This window comes from Platichthys flesus, chromosome 11 (genome assembly GCF_949316205.1).
Source record: "Platichthys flesus chromosome 11, fPlaFle2.1, whole genome shotgun sequence".
NCBI lineage: Eukaryota > Metazoa > Chordata > Actinopteri > Pleuronectiformes > Pleuronectidae > Platichthys > Platichthys flesus.
Genome location: NC_084955.1, coordinates 24,169,988 through 24,196,868, shown reverse-complemented (window position 1 = coordinate 24,196,868; position 26,881 = coordinate 24,169,988). Strand labels below are relative to the sequence as shown.

The window sequence follows — 26,881 nt, the reverse complement described above, 5'->3', positions numbered from 1 at the left end:
CACAGATCCAGTGAAACTTAACAAGCATGTTCCCCTTGGATGTTAAAATGAAGTGTAACACAGATATTAATGTAGCAAGTATCACAACACAGTGGAGGAATGTAAACTGGAGCTCTGGGACACCGGGCTGGACGTTAACCAGCTGCACCCGAATACCCGCCGTCATAATAGCTCCAACACCTCCCCCCCCCCCAACACACACACCCCCCCCTGTGACCAGCTAAACTCCAGCCTCGGGTTTTCATGACGGCCAAGAGCAGGAGCAAAATGTCTCCTTCTGGGGGCGTGAAGGTGTCTGGTTACTGATCTCGGGGCGAAGCCGGGTTGATTGTCGAGATAAATCACCGATGGTGGTTGTGATGTGGAAGCAGCTGAAATGTGTGTGAGCGTTTCAAGGCGTTCGCTGGATGTGTGCGTGCACGGCTTCACGCCTGCTGCAGTCGTGAGAAGGTGGATGAAGTGATAACCTTCTTATCAGATCTGGACTTTTCTAATGCTGCTTGTGTTTGTGTTTGTGCAGAGGTGGCCATCCTGTGGGCTGCTCACCAGGTTCACCACAGCTCAGAGCACTACAACCTCACCACGGCCCTCAGGCAGTCCCTCACCCAGCAGCTGGCATCATGGGTAACGTCTCACTCTCTATGTTCAGGGATAAGGAATCACATTTATTAATCAAAACTCATTTATCCGACTAGATGACATTTTTTATTCCACAGTGCCAGAGAACCGTGGTTGCCCAAAACTATAAAACAATCATTATTAATAAGTCACTGAGTTCCTTGATTAAAAAATAAAGTTGGGAACTAAATTTGGAAACAATCCCAGACATAGCACCTCTCACTTAAATCTTAAACAGTCACTACAGATCCACGTTCCTTCATCCACTACTGAACATAGTCTCTAACAAACGAACCTCAATCCTGTGTTAGATATTGTTTCTAAAATGTTAATCGCCCAACTCTTTATGAAACTATTTGGCCTCAGATATATAAAACTAAATATTATTAAGATTTACATCTGCAGTAGATATGAGATGACTCACAATGTTTGTTTCAGTTCTAATACTTGATTGTTTAGGAAAAGTTTGAACATCAAAGTTTGTTTATTATCACACAGGAAAAAAAGTTTTGAGATTTCAAGAATAAAGTTGTAATATTACAACAAAGATGAACCTACAAGTACAACTTTATTCTAATAATCGTATCAAAGAAAACACTGGGCTGAAAACTGTCCTTATATTAAACAGTATGTGATCAAAAGAGGATAACAGAGGTTGCTGTGAAGACGTCTTATTTATGTCTGTTGTGTATTAAATTAACTTACCCCCCCCCCCCTCCCATCTCCTCTCCTCAGATCTTCTACATGCCCATGGCTCTGGCTGTTCCTCCGTCAATCTTCGCTGTTCACATCCAGTTAAACCTGCTCTACCAGTACTGGATCCACACGGAGGTAAACATCCCTTTAGTGTGTCTGTGTGTGTGTTACTGGGTTCAACACACTAACACACAGTAGCTCCTGATGAGAGAAGGTGAAGGAGTGTTCAGGCTCAGACCTCATGTCCTCTTTTAGGTTGTTTTACATTTGATATGTTAATAGTAGATGTTTAATGCTTTTTTTTAGCTTTTATTGTTAATTTTAGTTCTCTGAAAAACATGTGGATTCATATCATGATCCTATTAAATAATGTTACAATTCATGAGCCTCGATAAATAGTGTTTATATAAAATAATGATGAACAACATACAACTATACCAGTTCACTCAGTGGTGTGGGTAAAATAAAAGTTATGTGGTAAAAGAAATATGAGGGAAAAACTTCTGGAAACGTTCAAAGATGACTGGATGAATATTGTGTTAAAGCCCTGCATATTATCTAATAATAAAAGATGAACAATTACTGATTCAGAGATAAATCATTACAAACTAATAAATACATCCAAACCAAAAAGTGTTTTTGTAATTTAACAGATAAATGATAAAATTTATAAAACAACCAATCTTGATCTATTTTCAGGATCTTTAACAAACAGGTTTGTAGAAGTGGAAGAACACGAAAGATCAGAATCAGCCTCCAGCTCCAGTGTGAACTCACTCTCCCATTCGTTTGTCTGGCCAGAGAGAAAAGTCTGTAAAGTTACCCCCCCCCCCCCCCACCAGTGCCAATACTAATCCGTCTGCTGGGCCGAGCCTTTGTAGACTCCAGTGCTTCAGTGGAACCTGTATTCAATAAAAAATAATGAGATTTTATGAAATATTCCAAACAGAAGCATGAGCGCCCTGTCTGCCTTTAAAGTGACTGGGAGAATCACTTTTACAATCCCAGGGATCGTTAGAGGGAATGAATGGATTTGGAACCGCCCTCCATCTTTTAGTGCACTATTAGTGAGACCAGTCATAATACTCACGGTTTTCTGAGGGGATGTAATTTATGCCTCTCCTTTATGGGCTTTACGTTTTCTTTTTCTCTCTCTTTTTTTTTTTGATGTCATGTAATTTATTGGCGCACTATTCTCTGCAGCCGTAGTGAAGTGGTGCAGACCCCTTCTCCTTCAATATAACAACTCTCAGGCTCCACTGCCAGACGCAGCCATTACATGGAAATAATGAATCACAGAGAAATCCTGTGCAGCCGCGCACGTTTCTCCAGATTACTGGGGTCACTGGTATCGATGGGAAACGTCAGGATATCTGCGACGCGACCGAGAGAGAAACTTGGAAGTGTGTGAAATATGCTCAGCGTGACCCCTGTGACCTCTAAAGCTGCATCTGGTGGATGAGCAGTAAATGATTCATGTGGGTTTCGTCCTTGTGCAATTCTCCTCTGTGTGTGTTTATAGGGTTAACTGTTATCCACAGTGTTCACATGTCCACTCCCACAAGTTCTCATCATTCCCACCACTGTCATGTTGTGATCAAATAAACAACTTGTTCTTTATTAAATCAGTAAAATAATTAAACAGCTCACCACAGTTATACAGGATTAGTATCCCATAATGCATCTTTCCTAAAGTTATTCCCGTAATAACCAATGAAGGTATGATTTCCTTAGTGTCTGTGTGTTTGTTTGTTTGTTTGTTTATTTACTCATTAGCACGAACTAAGCAAAATATGCAAAAAGTTAATTCCCACTTACTTTAGGTCTTTCTTCAGCTTTGTTTCATGAAAAAACGTTTTAGAATTGGGTTATTTACCCGAAAAAAGTTTCATCCTCCCCCAAAATATAATTCCAATATAAATGAGAAGTGCAGAATTTTTCTTTCCATGCACATCAGGGGTTAAATGACCACAGACTGCCCTGGTATTTACTGGTGATGTTCATGCTCCCAGTGGATGAAACTGTTCTGTTATGGGTCTGACACGGAGCAGTGCATCGATCAGATTATTATTATAATATCCAGTTGTTTGTTGTATATCAACTATGTTTTGACACTTCATTTTGTGATGTTTAATGTTTATTGAATCGCTTTTATTTACTTTAATACCAGAAATGAATCAGATTATTGCTCTTATATTTAATGTGCATGTTCTGTGCATCATGTCCTTCAGCTCATCAGTGACCTTGGGCCTCTGGAGTGGATCTTCAACACACCGAAACACCACCGAGTTCATCACGGTGAGATACCTCATGTTTCATAAATGATCGTGACAAACCATTCCTCTCATTTTATCATGTTTTACTGCCAGGATTTCTCGGACTAAGCTTTTATGTATCACGACCATGACGGGGCCCGGGAGCTCGATATCTGGCCGCGTCGGAACCTGGTTATTTGTGGTCGTGTTTAATTTGGTCCGGTCGGTATCGTTGTTGGCAGGTCGAGCGCTTGGTCGTGGGAAAACAGGAGCGACTGGAATGAACCGGAGCATTTGGGTCCAAGGATTTCTATGTTTATTATAACGTCTGGTGGTTTAACCTCACTAACATGTCTCTCAACAGGGAGGAACCTTTACTGTATTGACAAGAACTACGGAGGAATACTGATCGTGTGGGACCGATTGTTCGGTGAGATAGATTCTGTTATTATGACTGTAAAATGTTTTTTGCGAGAATTACTATGTTTGGTAGTGACAGTTGGATCAGCAACGGAATTATTGAAACCGCAATACCTGCACCAGACAGTAGGAGTCAGTCAATACTAAATACAAACAATTCTAAAATACAATCTCTTAAATTTCCTTTGTTTAAGATAGACTGTATATAAATGACTGTCCCCTGGTGGCTGGCTGGAGTACTGGTCAGAAACCTGGCCTCCTCCATGTTAGTGAATGGGAATAAAAAGTCCAAGAACTTCCATAGTCAAATTAAACTTTGATTTACTTTTATTTGTTGTCATGAGAATTGACAACTTGATTTACTGTCACATTAGATTCAGCCCTTGAACTGGTGAGTGCAGAACATTTCAGGCTGTGAGAAGTTATAGGTTCATATAGAATCGGCTCTGGTGTCTGTGAGGACGGCCCTCTCATTACTCGCTATTTAACGGAAACCAAAAGTTGTGGTATCACCATTTATTACATGGACATGAAGGGAAACAGTGACTCTGTCAACTGCAGGTTTGCCTGCAGCTTGTTTTTACTCGACTCAGCTATTTTCGCCTGTGAGAGGTAACAGACTGAATTTTGAGGTTAACTTTAACCTAAAGTTCCCTGAGACATTTATTTTAGCTCAGTAGCTACAAACTGCTTTAAGAGTTTGATCCTGTGATCTCAAAGGGTTTTTAATTGAAAGTTTTAGATAGATAGATAGTTTTCATAAGTTTGAGGTTTTGTTGCCTTCACAGAAGTTTGGTAGATCTCCATTAAAATCTAAAGTGCCTGATAAAACCTATAAGCGTTGTTCTGAAAAACCACAAAACTCCACAACCTTTATTTCTCTGCCTCTGAAGCAGATAAGAGACATAAAATAAAAATAACCCAAGGGCTTAAACCTTTGGCTTTTATTGTAAAACCTATGAATTTGCTCTGTAGTTCTCTAAAAATAGGGACAGTGCACCGACTATATAACTGGATGTGTACCCTGAACAATTATAGATATAAAGTAGATGTAAACTTATAATATCACAGCTACTGGTTCGAAAGTCAACTGGTTTACTTTTTAATGTATTTTTTCATGTGATTTAGTTTTTAACATGTAAATCTCTACGTGTTTGCTGCAGGTACCTTTGCTCCAGAGGAGGAGAAGGTGGTGTACGGCCTGGTCTACCCCATCAAAACATTTGAGATCCTCTACGTTCAGGTTAGTCAGTCGTTGGCCGTGGGCGAGTAAACACTTCCAGTCGATGAGACGTGAGCTCATGTTTCCCTCGTTGGCTGAGTGGCCGTGTTGTAACCATAACATTATCACTCCACTCCAAACACACGCTGCCCGGCTGAGGTGGAGGACGCCAGTGAAACCAACCGGCGAGGAGCTGGATGTTGTGATTGTGTTCGCTGCCCCGGCTGCTGGCGAAGCGCAGCGTGAACGACGTCCTGTCCAATGAAAGCAGAAACATTTCCACTCAGGATTGATTGTCACACTTATGGCTTCATTAGCACTGATCAGGTCCACGTAGAACTTGATTGTGAGTTGACGTTGGACTTTTCTTCTTCTTTCCCTCCCTTGTAGTTGCACTACTACTCGTATTTGTGGAACACGTCCAAAACGTACCGAACCCTCAGCCACAAGCTGTCCACCTTCATCAAGGGCCCGAGCTGGAAACCTGGGAAATCTCGTCTGGGAGACTACGAGGACAATCCCAAGGTCGGTGAAACCTTCCTTTGATCTGACGTGGTCGCTCCTGAAGGTGGCACCCTTTCATAATAAAGACGTCAGGCGTCATTACCCGTCACGTGACGCACTGTAAACACGGGACTCGATGACGCAGAGCATTCCTCCTCCAAGGATTCGCATATTCCGCACGTTTTACAAGGAACGGCCACATCAAATATGAAGCTGTAAAAAGCCTTTGTAGGGGGAACACAAAAAGATAATTTTCTCCATCTTTAAAGCAGTCTGCGGGATTAAAACCGCATGCAGTGTGTGTGTGTGTGTGTGTGTGTGTGTGTGTCTGTGTGTGTGTGCAGAGAGGAACACAGGCTCCAGTTGAACTCTCCGGTGGTTAGCTTTGAAATAACGCTGATGGTGTCACATATTTTGCTCATTCGGGCTTCACACTTAGAAAAAAGAAAAAGGAAAAGCCAACTCTAAACCTTTTTGCCTTTGTGATTAAATTGGCCCCTCAAACCCAGTGGGGGTGATTCTAAACACGGCCCCCGAGCTGGGATCTGAACTGAAATATCTTGAAAGGGCTTCATGTAGACGTCTGCTCGTTGACTTCTGCCGGTGAGGGAGTGAGAGGAGGGAAAGCGAGGGGAGTGAGAGGAGGAGAGAGGGTTGAACGTGTTTCAGCTCCGTGAGATTAAGCAGAGCAGCCGGCTGGAATACCTACAGGGCTGGGGATGGGAAGGGGGGGGGGCACATGTGGTGGTTTGGATCCTCAGAATCCTGGGAAACCCCCAGAACGACACACAGGAATCTGTTGATTGGCCAGTTTCAACACGGAGCCCCGAGGCCTAATCAGTTATCGTTTGGATGCAAACGCAGAAACGAAGGAGGACAAATGAGTCAGGGAGCTCGAACAGAGAGACTCATATGTTCCTCCGTGTTCGGGGGGGAAACCGCTACACACAATAAATCCTGGACGACTTTGTAGATGGAACACAACAAGATAATTTGCACCAGGGTTTTTAGAAGTGGGAAAAGGTCGTAAGACAAATTTGAGGCTGTTTTGGCTTCAGCACTTGGCCGACAAAGTTTCTGCCCGTGATTTTTATTAGTTTATATTTTCCTCTTTTTTAAAAGGTCCAGACACTCACAGTGACTCAGTGTTGGTTTCAAGTGGTTTTGTGTTTTTTTTTCCTCTTATCTGCCTCCTTGTTAAATGTCTAATAACCACAAGACTTGTGTTATATATTCTGTTTTGTATTTACATTATATAAAATGTTCAAATACAGAGAAGACAACAACTCCCATGATCCCACGCTGCTTCACACCTCCATCTTATGAGGTCTTTTGATTATAAGTTTAATTCTTTAAATATAAAGATTGATGTCTGCTTAAAGTTTAAGCCAAAGCCTCTTGGTTGCCCCCTAGTGGAAGGCTGTGGTGTAGGTCATTAACCCTGCCTCCTCCATGTCTGTTAACAGGACCGGGGTCAAACTTAAAAAGACTTTTCACTTAGATGTTTTATGACAAGTTTGATTTTAATGAGTTATTTGATGCTATAAAACAGGGCGTCGTCCATCTTTATTCACAGTCTATGCAGGGAACACATTGTTCCTCTTCTCACTGCACAGTTCTGTAAAGTCCTTAAACACAAAGTTTCACTACACGTCATCCGCAGCGAGAATCTGGCCAGAAAATAAAGGATTAGTGGAATTAAACTTTATTTATTTTTCCTCGTGCAGGTAACTGGAAAGGAAGTTCCCTACAGCCCCAGCTGGCCGCTGCTTCTACAAGGTTACGTGGTCGTTCATTTCCTGCTGGTGCTGCGGAGCTACCACGACCTGTTTGAAAACAAGGAGGTGCGTGTAATGAAACTGAAAAATGTGATCGTGTTGACGTCTCTAATTCCGAATGAAGTGAAGTAGCTGGTGACTTGAGTCTGCTCACACGCTGCCTCCATGCTAAGGCTTCTGTAATCCCTCATATAAAGTATGACAAGGTGGTCCGGGGGCTCTTGATTTAAGGCTGAGTGCTGCGTGTTTGTTTGCCAACATTATTTCACCCAATTATGCAGTTTGTTGTGGTGGCTCCACGCTCGGGCAGAGTCCTCTACTTAGCCGGCAGAAAAACGACCGGTTCTGACTCCCATCATGACAGAATGACTGATCGGCGTTCCCCTTTAGAACAACCTTTGTCTATTATTTTCCACTCCCCGAGCCAAAGGACCCCCGTCCCTCCTCCTCCGGACAGAAAAAGAAAGAGAGAAGCAGGTCTCCTCGGCAGTTATCTTTGGAAGGCGTTGTTCCCCAGGCATAGTTTTGGTTAGCCAAAAAAGTGCCGTCACGCCCAGCCCCTTCAAACTCCCAAATAAAAAAAACGGCCTGTCTTTTTGTGATCACTACCTTCGTGGTGCTCCTTCAGTTGTGGTCCCCCCCCCCCCCCCTCACACACACACACATTCACACGCACCTCTCTCCCAGGGTCGAGGGCTCCCCTCCCTCCTGGCGAATGGAACGCCAGCTGGTGGTCCAGCAGGGAACACAAACGCCTTAATTGTCGAGTCAACCGTTTCCCAACCCAAATAGCCTTCAGGATGCAGCAATCAGGACTTGGAGGGAAAATAACAAAGTGAGCTGTCCGGCCCCGACAATAAATCACGTTGCCGTTTTATATTTATACCCACACGTTTGCTAGCCACTTATTTAGCTTGACAATTGATGATACGCTGCCGGACAGTTTATGGGCTTTGCGTTAATTCGTGAAAACATGGTTATTTCAAAACAAGTGAGGCTGCTCTTCAATTACATCACCAGCCGGGGCCAACGTGTACGTTTTATTATAGGTTGAACAGTTACTATTAGAGGCAGAGAGGGAAATCGACCAAGTGATGACTGCTCCTCTCAGAGCGACTTCACCTAAATGTAATAGAAGGACTTTAAGATATAAGATGTAATTTAAAGGCACAAAGAGCTTCGTTCCAATATTAACATAATAAAGAAGATTATGTTCCGCCCACACAATTTTGAACATGTTTATAGCTGCTCAGTTTAGTTGACACGTGTCTGTCCCTGAATCCTCTAGAGGTTGACCTTAGAAGGAACCACTTGTTGCAGCCTTGTTTCTCGGGGATTGAAGGACTCAGACTTCAAAATGGAAGGATGTGTCCACTTATTATTAGTTATAATAACAATTTTTAGTAATCAAAAGTATAATCTGTATGATAAAGCTTTGTGGTAACGTCCTGCACGTCACCGTCTGCAGCACCGACCTGAGTAATGAGTTAATCTGCTTTCGTCTCTGGGGACAAATAGAACAACACAATCAGAGCTGCCTCCAGATGTTTCACTTTCACTGGCGTCGCTGCAGCTCGACACTCGATCACATTCAAAATTAACACGGTTACAAAAAGCACAAATCACATCCCGTCCACTTGGTCCTGTCAACGTGACCACACGGACGGATCTGAGGAGGATTCTCTTCCGGGGCTCGTGAACCCCAGGGTGATTCATTATACAAATAAATAAAAATAAATACCGAGTATAGGGCCGATCCTGTGTGTTCTGCTGAGCCTCTGCTCTTATTAACCACAGATAAGTTCACATAACCTTTGATACCAAATTCTCTGCTTATTGCACCTCGCGCCAAAAATAACTGTATCCGTAGCCTTCAAACTCGGATGGAATGACGGCTCAGCTTTAACAAACTCTGACAGTCTGGAGCGTCTCTTTTTCCTTCAGCCCGATAAATGGATGGAGCCCCAACCCCCCCCCCCCCCCCCCCGTTTGAATCACGGAAAACATAATCATATCATCTTTCCCCTGTGAGGCCTCAGATAATACGCCCCTTATGGGGGTTTATGGATTACGACTCTTGGATAAACACTTATTATTGTTGTACTGCATCCTGTTGATGGGTTGATTTTGTGTTTTCTATATCGGGCCGTCCGGGTCCGTGGGGGGGGGCCGCCGGGGGAGTTTGGCTGTTAGGTTCCGTATTGAGTGTCGGGGAAATATAAACCCAAGCTGACAGCCCACGGCATCCTCAGGAGACACAGGGAATCCAGCTGCTGCCCTCAGCCAAGGCCGTAGGTTAGAGAACACCAATTAGACCGTACATCACGTTGTGTACTTTGCGTGTTTGTGCGTGTCTGTTTGTGTGTGTGTGCGTGAGACAGCTCGGTGAGAATCTGCATGGGATTTCTGCTGGTTGTTTTGGCTCCGCTCTCGAGCTATCGGGATTCAAACTGCTGTCTCCTCCGCTGTGGTCAAGTGTCGAGGCCCATCTGGGATGATTAGAGCGTCTGCGTGAACCAGGCAGCGTAAAGCAGGAGGCGGTGTGTGTGTGTGTGTGTGTGTGTGTGTGTGCATTCTGCTGCAGGATCCTGCAACTGCCAGGACACTTACTCTGAAGGTCAGACGTGTTTGGGTTGGCAGCGTCAGGTAAACAGTCAAGCAGCGGTTTACGAGCGCTCTCCCAGTCAGGTCTCCTGTGAGCGAAACCCAACCAGCCACCATATTGATTTAAGGTTTAGATTCTAATGTGTTTTTTCCCCCCGTCCACATTTCTCATGGCGTCCGACTGCACCTCGGCTCTAGATGCTGTCCCAGCTGAGCGTTCTGGGGATGACCAGCTACATCCTGCTCACGCTCACCGCCCTGGGCTTCCTCATGGACCAGAGGTACGGACACTTCTTCAGGGGTCGACTGGGACAGAAGCATGGGACACATTCTGGACATTTCAGTGGGAAATGATGAGGAAGGAAGAGTCTGGATTTGGAATTAGGAGTAAAGATAAATCTGGAGGTTTCAATGAGGCTGTAAAGACAGAAATTAACAAAACCATACCTCTGCTAATAGTGATTAGGAAATTATTCCATCAATGGAAAATTACAGCTTTAAAACTGGATTGAAGCAAAAATGTCAAATATTGACCTGCACCAGCCTCAGTGAGGATTTTCTTCAACATCACATTTTAAATTTAAATTGATTTTGACTATAGAAACTTTATTAGATATTTTAATTCTTGTCCTTTACAGAATTAAAAAACAGCTGATAGTTTATGAAAAGCACGTAATCTAACTATTTCCCTTTTTTATTTTATTGATCAGTTGAACTTTCATGCAACTCAGACAAATGCAACCTCATGAGCCAATTCGGAAGTCCAGGAAGTCCAAGTCCAGACACGGATCTTTGACGCAGGCAAATTCATCACATTATATAACGTTAATATTAGTATTATTACAGTTTTTGAAAAGCATAAGATTCATTTAATATCAGATTATTTCATCAGACAGGTGGAAAGTCCATGAGGACGGAGTCGGATTTCTGTGACGTGACTATCGTTAAATCAACTTTCACAAAAAGAAAAAAAAAACACACACAGCTGGAATTACAACAGAAGTTTGACTGAACTCTTTCAGAGACGTTTCTTTATTTTCCTTCATCACTTGAGTTCCCAGCTTGGATTGAATGTTGGACGTTAATGAGCTGGAGTCTGTCTCCTCCTCGTCTCCAAGCCGAGCTGATGAAATTCTAAACTAAACATCTAATAACAACTTTATAAGTTTGTTCACCTCAACATATCATCACTGATGTCGACCTCCTGATAAATAGACCTTGAATCCATTCGAACTCAATCAGCTCTGGACGTTGAGGCGTCACCCATTTAAGAAAAACGTGATTAATCGTGTTACAAATCCGAGGTGAAGGTCACTAAAGGTCAAGATGGGTCGGATGTGAATTGTCCCCGAGCCTCTGGGACATGTCTCTCATCGCTGCGTCCTCTCTCTCAGGCCGAAGGCAGCTGTCCTGGAGATGCTGCGCTGTGTCCTCATGGTGGCGATGCAGAGGTGTGGGTATCTGGCTCCGCTGCTGCCCTCATTGGCTGTGCCCACAGAGGTAAGACCACCGGGGGGGGGGGGGGGGGGTTACACCATCGGTGTTACACCATTTTAAATATCTATTTTCACATATGCAGTCGTTTATCTTCGAGTAAACAGACCTTTTTAACTTCTCCTCCTCTCGTCCAATTGGCTCCAGCTCCCCCCCCCTCCTCCCCCCGAACAACCCTAAAATGATAAGTGGTAAAGTTTTGAAATATTCCTGATGGACTCATAACGTCCAGACATAAATGTGAAGTTGGTTGTCCCACAGTTGAAATGGACATAACTCGCGGTCATGAGACGTCTTCAAACCCGTAATAATGATCCCAGCACCTCATCATCAGCACTTTGCTCCAATGACACAGAAATCGTACAAAGTTCAAATTCCATGTTTTTCTTTCTCTGACCACTTCCTGTCCCTCGTGGCCGAACAGTTGAGGTCCAGAGGTCAGAACCAAAAACAATCCGGGTCCGTTCACGTCCGTTCTCACTGTCTCTAGATCAGTTCCTGAAGCGGTTTAATAGTTTCTGCTGCAGCTTAGTGACATAATGTGGAAACTGCTCGTTCATTTGGTTTTACGCTGGAGTTTGGCCTCGTGCCTGTCGGCCTCCATCAGCGTCCTGCTCACCGAGAAAGAGGGAAAAACTGTTTGTGTCCAGAAAACACGTCAAACCACAAACTGTGTGTCGGGGTGGACGACATGGCAGCAGCTCCTGGGAAGTGAAAACCACGCCTCCTCCATGTTAGCACATGAGACATGGACATAGCTAATAGATCTTGATATGATAACCTTTACTTTAGGCGGTGTTCTTATCACACTGAGGAGTAAAGCTGATCTCAGACATGCAATGAAATGTGGTTTGGTTTGGACCATGGGTCTAAATTGAGAAGATGGCAGCATTCGTCTCCAATACTTTGTCTTCAGTTCTTGATCTTAATATATCTAGTCTAAGACCTTGTTAGCCTGCAAGTTGTTCATGTAGCATGTAGAGTGTGTGTGTGGTTGTGTGTTGTGTGGTCTGGTTTGTGTGTGCGTGTAAGTATGTGCGAGCCGGGTGTTAAGTCCAGCGCTGCAGCCCTGTGATCTACGAGTCCAGATGCGTTGCCCAATTGACCATAAAACTGGCGTTCCTTTCTGTCTCTGGCAGCCCGACTGTAGATGGCGGCTGACCTCTCATTACGGTCCCTACTTTAACCCCCCCCCCCCCCCCCCCACGCCACGCCCCCCCTCTGTGAGCCCGCCGCCGCTGCTCGCCATCTCCACCAGTGTGAACGAGAGCAACACCTCTGGAACCAATTAGCTCCGTCTGCTGCTAACTGGCGCTGGCTGATGAGATTTGCATGTGAACGCTGAGTCGCCGCTTTTTATCGCTCTGCCTCCACATCTGTTCTCTCAGGTGCTCAGAAGACAATTGAAGGGTTTCCCTCCTTTTCCCCTTTTTCTCACCGTTAAAAACGGAAAAAAAAACTGAATGAATTACAATATTTTAAAAAGCCCGTCTGGAGTGAAGTGCACGGGGGGGGGGGGTCTTGATTTATGCTGCACATGCTGCGCGGCCGTGTCACCTTGACAGCTCTGCAGGTTTTACGAAGCCGTTTCCTTAAAGCGGATCATTAGGTCTCATTTCAAGTCGCAGTCCATCAGACTGAGCTGAATAAAAGTCGCTGCTCGCAGGTGGCGCTCGTTGAAAAAGCCTCACGATGGACTTGAAATGGTTCCTGACATGTTTGTACCCTTTGTTCAGAACCCCCCCGCCCTAAACCCTTCAAGGTACTTTAATGATATACGGCTCCGACGCGTGAGGTGAGCGGGCGTGTTTTGAAGTCGGGCCAATCAATTAACAGTCCCTTGAAATGGAGGAGGGGAAACTCCCATTTAATTGTATTCAGGCTCATGTGGCCGTACAGTTGGGAAAAGGGGGAGTGGTGGTGGTGGGGGGGGGGGGGGGGGGGGGACTACAAAAAAGAAAACTACAAAAACTAGGTCGGTTTGTGGTCCTTGAAACCCAGTGGTGTGATATACTGCACCCTTAAAGCTCACAGTGGTATTTATAGTGGCTCTGGAGATTTCCCTTGTAAAGCTGCAGGCTTGACCTGTAAACCAGGGCCGCCTCTCTCTCTCCCCCAGCCGCCCACTCGCTCGCCCCAAACCCCACGTCTGCTCGGCTCGCATGAAGGCCTCGCCGCGGCAGACGGTACGAGGCCGGCAACAGTGTGTGTGTGTCTGTGTGTGTGGCTGAGGAGACGTGTTTGTGTGTGTTTGCTCCCGGTCAATATGAAGATCTTTATCTGTCATGAAGCTCGGGAGTCGAGTCTCAACCTTCTTTTTAACTTTTGATGAGCAATTCCTTTTATTGATAGTTTTATTGATACCGTGGATGTGTCACATTAAGTTGCTCTTCTGTTCAGGACCCTTTGGCCTCAGGTCAGTTTTTATTTAATGATTTAATATAATAAATGTCTTTCACACGATGGGGCTGTAGCAGACATAATTAGGGAGATGTTTATTTATTTATTTTCACTCCTGAATATTCTGGTTATCATTTTCTAGATAAATTGTTTGGGCAGTTGGATAGCAGTTTTGCAGTTTTCTGAGTTTTGCTCAAAGTGACTTCTTGGATGAAAAGGGCCTTGAGAGAATGTATATTTTGATTTGTCACTGTACAAATTCAATTGAATTGAATATCAGATTATATATAAAGCAGATAAGACATCTCTGCTTGGAAAAGGTCGATTTTCCTCTTTAATTTAAATTTTATTTTATGACTTTGACAACGATATGCAATTTTCACATAATAATAATAAAGTCTATGTTTTCGGATATGAAAACTTTGATTTTAAAGAATAAGAAATTCAAGATATCTGTGGACTAATGTTTGTTTTCTTAATTCCACTTCTATATATTGATTTGCATTTTCTTTTTAATATAAGTCGATGGATAAACTGTGAAATATAACATGTTGGGAATCATTGCCAATTTAAATATTCCCTTTTCTCTATGTGGAGTTGACAGAATGATAGAATCTACCATCACAGCATTAATGTGAAATCAGCACCTTTCTGAAAACCTGCCAACAGAGTTTAATCTCAGTCCCACGTCTGTTGCACCTGATTGTTTTATAATGTCTGGTGTTCCACCCTCTTTTCTATTTGTGTGTCCACACGCACAGTGTTTCACTGAGGGAGCGTCGGGGGGGCCACTCGTGAAGTTTGGGCTGCAGTGATGTAACATGGTTGTATAAGTGTTCGGGCCCCTGGTTTTGCCCGAAGGCAAAAAGGGAAACATGCAGCACTGAACGTAGACGCTGGATTTCTGAGAGTAATTGAGCCGTGATCCTTTTTTAAAAAGTCGCTGAGGTTCCAGTAATTTCCGAGGAGAGCTCATAAAAATACACCTGTCTTTGCTGGGAGCCATTTGGGCTTTTGAAGGAAGTGTTTGGGTTAAAATTCTGTTGTTTTTAAAGAGTGTAGCTATCAGGATTTTGGATTTAGGATTTAGCTGTAAATCAAAAATCACAAAAATAGAATAATAAAAAGATGCCCTCCACGTTTAGATGTCAGCAGCTACCAGAAGACTGAGTCTAAAACCAGAGCAGCACATCTAAATCTACGTAATCTGCTTGAATCAAAAAATCTAAAACGAAGCCATTTAAATAGTTTTCAGAGCCTCGTTGGATTTTCCATCTTTTCATCTCCCTCAGCTGATTGTGTTTTCCAATCTCCCAAGACTGCCCTGGTCTGCCAGACTTTAAAGGGAAAGACAAATGCTGCTCGGCCAGAAAGAGGAGGTCAGAACAATATTATGAAGTTCATGTCAAAAACAAAAGGCCCCGGGTCGCCACAAAGTGGTTTCTCCCCCCCGCCCCCCGCCCTCGCCGCCCTGAGAGGCCGTTATCTGAAGGTGTCGCTTCCACTCGCCAGGTCTCAGGTGCGGGAGGTTAGCGGACCTCTCTCTCTTCTTGCTTCTCTCTCTCTCTGTGGAGCAGGAATGTGTGGTAGCCAGCGGCAGGGCTGAGGTTAACGGGACCGTGTGGAGCTGTGGAAACTCTGTGAGCATGACATCACCCGAGAGCTCGCGGGAATGGAAAAAGAAAAAAGGGGAAATCTCTCCTCCCATGGAGAAAATGGAGGGATTTGAAAGAGAAGCGCTGGGTAGGACTGTTCCGTTGGAGTAAACAGCGGGGCGGTAGAGCGTACACAGTGTGAAATATTATCACTCCATGTGCAGGGGATCGTGCCCGTCAAAGAGTAACCGCTTGGTTTATGTTGTCAGACCACTTGCCAGGTAAAGCGATGGAAACCCAGCAGCCAATTGGCCCTTTGGGGGATTTTCTCACTGTGTTTAGTTTGGCCTCCCCGGGGTGAGTCTCTGTGGCCGGCGTCGACTTTCTTTTGAATTTCTCTTCCTATTTGTGCTTTAATTCATGGGTGAAACACAACAGTCGACCAGTTTATGATGCGGCTTCGGAGCCAACATGTGAACCTGATTGAACCTGAGGATTTCCTCCTCCTCCTCCTCCTCCTCCTCCTCCTCCTCCTGATTTCACAGAACTGTAAAAACTGTAAAGCCGATTTCCAAAGACGTCTGCTCGCAAATTCAAGTATAAATAAGTCAATGATTTTTTAATGCAGAATCTATCAGCGGAGCCGCAGCATATTAATTCAGCGATCCTTCTTCCATCGCGAGCTTTCATCACTCGGCTCTGGGTTTATTAATCTCCTTCTCTTCACGGCGCTCTCCGGCACACTGGCCCACCACCGCACGTCTCATATTGTAGTAAAAAGGACATTCTTCATGGCCCCCTTTTTCACAATAGCCCCAGTTTCCTGCCAAAAGTGAGCTGGAAAATGTCTGGTGCTGCCAGGATCCATGAGCCACAGGAGGTTACAGCTCTGGACGCACTTCAGATCTAACGTTGCAGAGTTGGGAATTGACACGGTCACACAAAGACTGAACGACAATAATATTATTTCCCAATGTCCAACTACGTTTAATGAGGAGGTCGATGGTTGCATGCTTTTTTTCAGGAGATGCATCGGTCCAACTTTCTAGCCCCTGATACCTAAACTTAAAAGATGAGCCTTAACCCTGTCTACTCCATGTTATGTAAAGAAGACACATTCTGCTCAGATTCAACCTCAGATGTTTTTGAATTGAAAAGAATTTTAAATGATCCTAATGTCAAGAAAACACATTACTGTCCTCATCCTGTCCATCGCTGCAGCTCCTCTGTTCAGCCTCCGTCTCAAACACTTGGTTTTAGCTCCTGTCTCTTTAATAACCCCCCCCCCCCCCCCCCCCCACACATCCCCCATCTTTGGGCTTTTTAACTTTGCAGATCTTTTACTGACACAAACTAGGATTTCACTCAGAGACGGTTTATCTCCATCAAGGCATCAATAATCCCACGATCGGCCCCCTTAAATTGAATGTAGTTTAAAATGGAATTCTCCGCCTACAGCCCCCCCCCCCCCCCCCCCTAGTAGTTTCAGCTTAATCTCACTGACAACCATAATTTACTTGATGAAGACAAAAAGCTATGGAGCACATTAGAGGAAGGAAACGCTGAAAAGCTGCACGTGTCTCCTTTCAGTGAAACTCCTGCAAATCCGCTTGTGTACAAAACAAATAGTTGCAGCTGCAGAGGAGATGTCCTCAAGGTCAGTTCGTTGACCACGAGTCCGTGTGACTCCATGAAGACTCTGTCCTGACCGTCCCACATTTTGACTTCAGGTATACAAGCATCGCCCAAAAACATCCTGAACCTCTCAAAGGCCTTGAACTGATCCTCAAGTGGTCTCCAGCTTGTCGTTGTGAGTTACCTGCTGTGAAGCTTCAAGCACCCCCCCCCCCCCCCCCCCCCCCCCCGGAGCTGCTCTTTACAGGGACAGACCCCCTCCCTGCTCAGGTCCTGACCCGACAGTTGGAACAGAGATGTTTTTCTTTTCTGACGCAGCAAGTTGATCTGATGAATTTTATTTTTAGAAACCGTTTGGAGCTTCGCAGGTTGACTCATTATCTTTGTGGCGAATGTTCGTGAGTCGACCAGATTTTTACATTTAAGCGTCTCGGACAAATGAACTTGAATGAGCTGCCAGCTCTTCCGACACCTTGAACCAAGCTGGCAGAGATGAGACATGTTTCTGTTTGTTTAGCTGATTACAGCTGCGCCATTTGTGTTGCATTAGCCCAAATTGACCACGTTGATTACTTGCCTCTTTGGGCCTTCCTACCCAGAATGCCACACATGTGGCAAGAACGCGGAATGGCTTCAAGAGCCGTTGGCTTCAAACTGCAGTCGGAATGTTTTTATAAATATCCCGGGATGGATGAAAGGAGTCTGGGTAAAGATACTCTCCTCACGGGCCCTCGGAGACTCGTTCATCTGCTCTGAGAAGTCCCACTGATCTAATCCACCACGGAACCAGACATTTCTCTTTGCTCCAAAGGACTTGATTAAACGGCAGTAAATGTAACTTCCTGTCCTCTCCTCCGTCCCAAATGTCCGCCAACTAGTGCGCTCTTAACCCAGAGGTCCGCCGGTGCAGCCACCCAGAGACGTGGGGTTAATGATTCTTACTCAGGCCGAGGCGGAGCCAAGCTGCTGGGGTCTGACGTGGAATCGAACAGATACGAAAATAGTTCCTCTCAGGCGTGCGGCTCGTGTTTTCAATGAGGTGTAAGAGTCTGGATGAGTCGTCGTTGACCTTTCACTTGACCCTCGAGCAGACGCATTGTAAACGAGAACAGATCCCAGATGTGAAACTTCTAAACACCTGTATTTTTCTAAATTTGCATTTTATCACTTTGAGTTCTGCAGCAACTGTGTCTCTATGTGTGTGTGTGTGTGTCTGTGTGTGTGTGTGTGTGTGTCTGTGTGTGTGTGTGTGGGAGTGTGATGGTGATATTTCTCATGGCTGTGCTACAGAGCAGTCATTAAACCGACTCTCTTGTGGGACGTTAACCTGCTCAGCGTATCCTTCCTGAGTCGGCTCAGACTGCCCGAGCACAGAGACTGTATATCTGCTCGTAATGAACGGACAGGAAGTCCTCTCTGGTGTGTGTGTGTGTGTGTGTGTGTTTGTGTGTTTGTGTGGAGGGTACATATTTCTACCCACATGTGCAGGCGGAGGCGAACACTGCTGCACATGTGTTCAGATAAGGATTTCATTTGTTTCTACAAAAAGATCTAAATTGTAATATCTAGACTTTGCATGTGGGTCAGTGTACGTGCACATTTGTCTTATTGACTCATCGTGTATAAGTTGTGTATTTCACATTGTCCTCTTTGCTCCTCTGTCGGAAGTGAGTCTGATTCTTTAACAGAATAAAACCAAATCCAAAGAGTGAGAGTTCAGGCTGCGTATAAAGAGTGGAGCTCAGGATCGAACAGAATCTACAGATACTTCCTGCGGTTTTGTTTCCACCAGGTTCTAAACGTCCAGATGCAGCAGCCTCCACCCACTCGTCTCCACACTGCAGCCAGGTTAGGACTGAGAAGCTCCGAGTTATTTTTCCTACACAGCTCAGGCCAGGTCCGGTGGACTGTAGGCAGCCATATGGAGGGGGGGGGGGGTCTGGAAACATCCCATTACAGGTCATATATCACAGGTCCGACAGCAGCCGCTCTGCCGTGTTTTCGTTTCAATCACGAGTGCAGCTGGAGCGGCGAGGCTCGGCCATGTTAACCCGCTGGACGCTGGAGGACAGTCACCGGGGGGGTTCGAGCCCGGAGCTCCATCAGCGACACCTGACTCGACTCTGGTTCATGTAGAGTTTGATCACCGTGGCTCTGAAGGTCGGCGCAGATCGTTCTTTTGCACACGAGCTGCAGATAGACCATATTTTCATGTTTTACTTTTGATTTTACAAATTAAGCTAATTGATGTCAGGCTGCGATTAACATGATGTTTCCTCGATCGGGAAACATCATGAAGCTGCAGGTATCTGCTCATTATAGGAGCCGGTGTGTGTGTGTGTGTGTGTGGGGGGGGGGGGGGTTTGATGCCACCTGTCTTATGTCTGCATGTCATGACCCATGTGACTCTTGATAATCAACGTGAAATCATCATCTTGGGTCAAAGATTGGCTTTTAAATGTTGATTAATTTGGGGAATTCCAATCACATTTGATATGTAACTGGATATAAAACCTGGAACTGTCTTTATCCATAATCTGGTTTGTTGCACCGTTTGTTATTGGTGGTGCAGGAAGGACATGTTTGTCCATATAGATCAGCTTTAACATTGTGAACCTCTGTTAACCTCTATTAAGGACATTTTAGTTTTACATCCTTATTACTGACTTATCACAAAAAGTATGGTTGGATGAAAACACAGAACAAGTTTATCCTCTGTATATTTCATTTTAATGTACTGTCCTGAATCACCACTTTAAGACATTATTGACTCGGCTTGTCTGACTCAGCCCTGGACTGTAAATCCAGATGGACGAGTTGTCTCCACTTCCTCCTACTATCCAGAGAAGAAACCAAAACAACCCCTTTACGAACACTACCAACTCATTCTGATGGTGTCATGTGAAGTCAGAGTCTCCGACCAATCGCAAGTTGTAAATAACAATCACAAGATCTTTATAGTTCATCCTCTGAGGAGCTGGCACATGATCCAATTTATTTTTAGGTATGTAAACAATTCTGGACAAACGTGCCGATATAGCAAATTGATTCACTTTGTGTAGTGAATTCTAGAGAAGCCTCCACCAGACTAGAAACAGCCCAGATTCTGTAATTCTGAAAATCTCTTGAGCAAGGCACTAGTTGTTGAGCAAGGCACTATCTCTTGAGCAAGGCACTAGCTGTTGAGCAAGGCACTAGCTGTTCACCTCATCTGCTTCAGTGGAGCTGGAGAAAAACAAAAAACGAGCCTCAGCGTCTTCGAGTAAATAAAACTCGACCAAGAAACAGAGAAAATGTGGAGAAACCGCAGCTTTGTGGCTTTTTGTATTACTACCCTTAACAGAGTACTTTCTGCCCAAAACAAAGTGAGTGTGAGCTGATCTGCTGAGATCTCCACTTTGGGAGCCGCTGCCGTCTGGACGCGCTGCTTATTTGTAGACGATCAAACCCGCTTCCTTCCACTGTGTAATCTGTCCCACATGGATTTCCTGCCGACTCCGTTAAATGGGAACGCAGAGGGGCAAACGAGGAGAAATGGAAACGGGCGAGAAAAACTAGGTGCCCTCAACATGCGGCTTCGATAGAAACCTCCATCGTGCTCCAGTGAAATGTGATTTGTGAGGCTCTGCCAAGCCGGCGCTCGGCTCTCGATCCCAATCCGTCTCCGAGGAGGACGTAGCGCCATGTTGTCCTCCGATCCTCCATCTGTTTTTCCTCCAGGGAATTTAGACTTGTAAGCCGTCATGTTTAAATTGTATTAAGTGGACTTAAGCGAGACAAGAGGGTTGTGAAGCGACTTCATCCGGAACCTTTTGCTGGAATTCAAACGTCAATACAATTTTAATTTGGGGGTTTTATGTGTGATTCCCCGGAGAGACACGGCACTGCCCACAGGATCTGCTGAACCTGCTGGAAAAGTTAGAATAAAAAACATTTAGAGGTTCTGAATAAGTCATCGCGTGGCCTCGGTACCTGCTGGATCCATATATACAGTTTATCTGTCAGTTTATCTCATATTTTATAAGTTTCTTTATCCCTTTACTGTTTTGTCAAGCTGTGTAATTCACCTTTATTCTCCTCACAGTTATTTGAGAGTGGAAATATTCAAAAGAAGTTCCACGTTTGTTGCAAATCAATCAGAAAGTTATTCTCTTAAAGAAATTATCCTTTTGCTTAACACTATATATGCAGCCTATATTTGATTTTATAAAAATTGTCAAGTACAATCTTTTTCCTCCAAACATTATTATTGATGTTCATTGAAAATATAGAAAGAGTCAAAGGAACTAAATCACTGAAAATCCTTAATAAATGTTTTAATAATTGCATCTTCCAGTATTATGCTGTTCATTATTTTTTGACATATCTTAATATATAAATATTTTAAATCTTTTTATCTTTACTTTTATCTTTACTTTCTCGAAATATGTGGTAGAAGAAGTACTCGGATACTTAACTGGAGCAGTCGCTGAACCACTTACTTGTCAACATTTTAAATATTGTACTGTTTTCTGATCATCTTAATCAATTTGAATTCCTAATGAATGAAGTTTTTCATGTATAGGATGTATAAATAACTGAGGACACTACCACAATAACTACACCTGAAAAAATAAATGTAGTGGAGTAAAAGTATACAGAAGAATGAAATATCAGTACAAGTACTGATAACCTATACTTAAGTAATACTTATTTACACTGCGCACTGGACTGAATACAGATTTATGATTTGGAGTTAGAAACCATGTGAATCATACGGGGCATGTTTGGTAAAGTCTGAGCCAAGAGAGAGAAAAGAGAAATGTTCAGCAGTTCATTAAAGGATCAGGACCTCTGACATGTTTCCAGAGTCTTCACACGGCTGATAAATCCCCTCGCCGCCTTTGTTCCGTGTGTCGGTGTCGGAGCAGGTGAGCGGTAGAGGAGAGGAGAGAGGTGGTGTGTGCTGTTCTCTCTCTGTCTCCCTCTCTCTCTCTCTCCCCCTGTCTCTCTCTCTCCCCCTCCTCTCTCTATCTCTCTCTCTCCCTCTCTCTCCCTCTCCTTCTCTCGGAGGAAAACAGCTGCCGTGTCCAGGAGGAAACATAACTTTTTTTTCCCATCAGGCCTCTCTGCTTGTGATGGACAGCGGGCTGGTTTTGGCTGGAGTTGCGATGTAGGATGCAGTTTATGGGCCAGAACACAGCAGGGGGGTGGGGGGGTGGGGGGTTGCTGTTTCTGTTACTCTCTCTGAATAGCCGGGTCCCCTATGGCGGCGACCTCCCTGACCCCCCCCCCCCCCCCCCTCCAGAGCATCTGGGGAGAAGACCCGCTCTGTAACCTCCAATTCTACATCCTCTGAGGAGTCGCACTGTTTTCTTTACATCACCGATTCACTCTCTGCTTTTCCTTTAGTGTTCGATAATCATAATTCATTTTTTTAATTAATAATTTTGTATGTCACATCGCAGCTTTCTTTGACTCAGGGCAGATCATGTGTTACGACTGTTAGGTTATATATAATAATACAGGCAATATGCACATGTATATGCTGATGATGCTCTCTATTCAGTTAGGGTCCTAATTCTGAGTCTCTATTAAGTTTCACTTTATATTGAATCTGATATTAATTCTCTCTCTCTCTCTCTCTCTCTCTCTCTCTCTCTCTCTCTCTGTCTCCCTCTCTCTCTCTCTCTCTCTCTCTCTGTCTCCCTCTCTCTCTCACTCTCGCTCTGTGTTGTCCAGGCCTTTGTCTCCCTCTCTCTGCTGTACTGGGTACTGCAGAGCGTCTCGCAGCTGCACAGCCTCAGGAGGAAAACCAACTGAACTCTATGTCACTGACGGATTAGTCACGTGTTTCCAATCAGTGGCGTCCATCAACTTTCTAATGGAGAATTCATTCATTATTTAGTTTATGTTTAATTATCACTAAAGAACTAACATAAAATTAAACCATATGATATAGTAAACAAATAACTAAATAATTGTCTTTTCTTGTTTAGAATTAAATAGTTATATTAATAATGAGAACTAATATATTAAGCTGTTTACTCTGAGCGACTGTGTAAAGAATCACTTTCAGCTTTATCTATAAAACAGACATTATACCTCTGCCTTTTAATTTCACTGTTCACCTGCAATATTGCACAACACTGTACAGTTTATATTTGTCCACGTCTCAATGCAATCATACCGTCGTCATTTCCAGCTTCATCAGTCTCCATACTTTGAGTTTCCTTAAAACTCAGGGGCAGACCGAAGATTTTCAAATATGAAGCTGTGAGATGTTTTCGTCCTGCAGCTTCCAGATCTTGTGTGGGAGCAGCGACCTGTCCTCAGCAGATGGTGCTGTTGTGATTCCCTCTGTGGCTGCCCCCCCCTCCCCCCCCCCCCCCCCCCCCCCCGCAACACTGTCATTTAAATCAGCATCTTCCTGTCAATCTGCAGGTCTGCACATCACTGTACATGGAGACCAAAGACTTGAGCTTCTCACATCTATAGAAAACTTGCACAGGTGAAAGAATGAACTGATTGTAACTTTTAAGTGTTTTAACAAAGTATTTTATGTAGAAAGTAAATTGTGTGTTTTTTTCTTCCACTATAACATTACTGTAAAGTTTGACAAGCTGAATGCAATATCAATAAAAATATATCCTAACATATATACAAGTGTGTATTTAATATATATATATATGCACACACTGTAAATGTATAAGAGTATGATATTAATCAATATATGCTACAATAATACATCTCATACATACACACATATGTACATGTGTATCTATATAGATGTATTTCAATACCAACAACGATCACATTCTAAGATATGTAAATGGTGAAAACCCCTAATAATGTACAGTTACACAACATTCAGTGTAAATCTGTTTGTGTGTGACATCGTGAGATTAATAATATGAATCAGTGTGACATTGTGTAACGTTAATTATGATGATATCCGCTCACATCTGTTGTGTGTGTGTGTGTGGAAAAGGGGTGTAGGAGCAGAAGCAGGTGTGAATGTTAATGATGCGTCAGATTAGCAGGTTCCACAGATGGCGTTGTGTGCAGGAGCGTTCACGGTGGTTTAGAGGAACAACCACGTGAGAGAGGATCGAACAGATGCTGATAACAACTGTCTCATCTGGATAAACAGTACAAGATATAAAGATATATAATATTCAAATTTCCACAACTCAGCGTGAAGTTCATCGTTTCTTACTGATGCTACAAACATAAATAACGTGGTTCTTCTTCTTCGTATTTAAGCTGGTGATGATGAAACTCTTTGTTTTTAAAGAAACTCTTTAGAGAAACTTAGAGAGGCGCTGGGTCCTTGGGGAAAAGCATTTGAACAGGACTGCAGGTTCAAACCTGGAATTGTGCTGTGAGGCAACGCCGCTGTTCCACTGTGGCGTCGGGGTTCAGTTGATAAAAATGTTTTATAACCTGTGTTCAGTTTTAACGAACACAGATTCTTCAGTGACTGGTGTGAGCTGTTTGACCATCATGTGTTCACCAGTAGCAGACTGGGAGCGGACGATGGAGGAATCACGTTCAGAGAATCTACGAGAGGAAACGAGTGTGGACGCCCGATGTTGTGTGTCTTTGATCTTTATTATTGTGCTCTATTACTTTTCTCGGTGTCTCTGCTGTATGTGCCTGTTTGAAATTGTGCTTCTGCCGGAACGCGGTGCTTCCACTGATTAACGTGACAGTGATTAGACTGTTAACACGGTTTCGGGCTCGTTAATGTTCAATCTATTTCTATAAAGCATTTGTAGATGAGGAGAGAGAGGGGAAGAGGAGCAGTGGGACTTGTTTTTACGAGGCCCTGTGGGGTTTCATCTGGTTCCTTATGAGCTGCACCGAGGAGGTTATGTTTTCACCTCTGTTTGCTTGTTTGCTTGTTTGGTTGGTGGATTTTTGTTTGTTTTTTGAAGGATTACGTAAAAACTATTAGATGGATTTCTGCCAAACTTGGTGGAAGAATGTAAGATGGGTCAAGAAAGAACCCAATTCATTTTTGTGCAGATCAATATCAGGGTGTAGATCAGATTCTCACTTTCTTCAACATTGAGAGAAAGGACGTTTCTGACAAAATAACAAATACAAATCTGGCATATTTACGTATGAGTGTAGGAATCCTTCTAAAAACCTGGATCTCGTGAATTGGGGGTTATCTTCAGCTGCTTTAGGATCAGGACGAAAGCGAGGATCCATTCAACTTCATCCCTTTCTTTAAAATCGGGGCCTTGGCAGATTAACAAGCTCTACTCGTGGCCATTCTAGTTTTTAATGTCTTTAAAAAAAAGATTAAGTGCAGAAATAAAAGCCGATTTTAACCGTAAAGCCTTTTAACTCTATTGACTTCAGACATTAAAAACAAGAAGATGATGAATATAACAGTGACCCTGTTAAAGTCTGAGAATATTCTTCAGAAAGCATCGGCTCCCTCGGCTCCTCTGCAGGTTTAATGATCTGTTGTGTTATTGAAGTTTCCCACCGATGTAACGAGATGAGAATCTGACGTATTGATCGCGCTGGAGAAGGATGTGGCCTTTACCTGTACATGAATCCTTCTATTAAGTGGTGAGACAACGCCGTCCGGGGTCTCGCTTAATGGGAACGAAGGAAATGTCGCTCAAGACAGACGATCGATGAAGCCGTCAATAACAATTGGATCTGGTTGTGATTTAGAAGAAGAAGGAAAAAAAAGGAGCAGGAGCAAACCGGCAGTCATCTCGTCCTCGGCAGGTTAACGGCAGCTTGTTTAAAAACCAACCTCTGAATAACCCAACTGACGCCAGTAGATTCCCAGACCCGTTAAATGAAGTCATAAATATCAGCTGATCGGTTTAAACAGAATCCTGTGCTGCTGTGGTTATAATACACTTCAATCTCTTAGTGCATATTTATCCTCTGAATGTGAGTCTGTCTGTGTTTATTGCTTTTTTATTTTTCTGAATCGTTACACACACTGAACCCATGTTACGACCACAAACTGCAAATAAAGATGGACGTTGTGTTTCTACTTTCTCCCACTCTCCAGGAATATAATGCAAAAATGTTCCAGATACAAATGCTGCCATTTTGAATTCTGTGCTGTAGCGATCGAAGGGGTGGAGCCACGGTAGAGAGGTCCCGCTCAACCAATCATGGGTCAGTCTCAGCTGTCATCATGCAATTTCCACTGATTCTATCTCATCAAAAAAACTGAAACCAAAATCCTCAGGAACATGAAGACTCGAACATCTGTGTGATGTACATCTTAATTGTGACCTTACTGACCTCACTGCTGCTGCTCTGTTTCCTCCTGTGTGATATTAGATTGAAATGCTTCTATTGGACCTGAAGCTTTTTATTTTGACTGTCCTCATTCATGTGAGACCGAATCTTCTCCATCTTCTCTCGTCAGCATGTTTTCAAGTCACAATGTAGAAAAACATGGAGGCTGTAAACAAAATGCATTGTATGTGTGTGTCTGGAGCATTTAAACAACACAATGACGCTTCTTTCCAGTAATGACAGAGACTGCATGATGATTAATAGAAAAGAAAATGGAAGAGAGGCTGATTAATACATTTAATTTGTAATCACATTATTCTCTACAAGCTAGAAAGTGTAAAGTAAGGTGCTTGTGAGACATCAACACACTTTCATAAGTTGACATAAAAAGCTACG

At 43.7% G+C, this 26,881-nt stretch overlaps 1 protein-coding gene across 1 annotated transcript in view; it reads left to right on the top strand.

The window, feature by feature from the left end:
- The window catches only part of agmo (alkylglycerol monooxygenase), a 37,981-nt gene extending 14,571 nt beyond the window's left edge, over positions 1 to 23,410 (top strand). The window contains exons 4-13 of the mRNA XM_062399586.1: positions 521 to 624; positions 1,354 to 1,449; positions 3,546 to 3,612; positions 3,934 to 3,999; positions 5,153 to 5,232; positions 5,602 to 5,736; positions 7,443 to 7,559; positions 10,296 to 10,378; positions 11,492 to 11,597; positions 22,943 to 23,410. Coding sequence (XP_062255570.1) covers positions 521 to 624; positions 1,354 to 1,449; positions 3,546 to 3,612; positions 3,934 to 3,999; positions 5,153 to 5,232; positions 5,602 to 5,736; positions 7,443 to 7,559; positions 10,296 to 10,378; positions 11,492 to 11,597; positions 22,943 to 23,023 — 935 coding nt within the window. The 3' untranslated portion in view covers positions 23,024 to 23,410. The remainder of the gene's footprint in view (positions 1 to 520; positions 625 to 1,353; positions 1,450 to 3,545; positions 3,613 to 3,933; positions 4,000 to 5,152; positions 5,233 to 5,601; positions 5,737 to 7,442; positions 7,560 to 10,295; positions 10,379 to 11,491; positions 11,598 to 22,942) is intronic.
- The last annotated feature ends 3,471 nt before the right edge of the window (positions 23,411 to 26,881 follow it).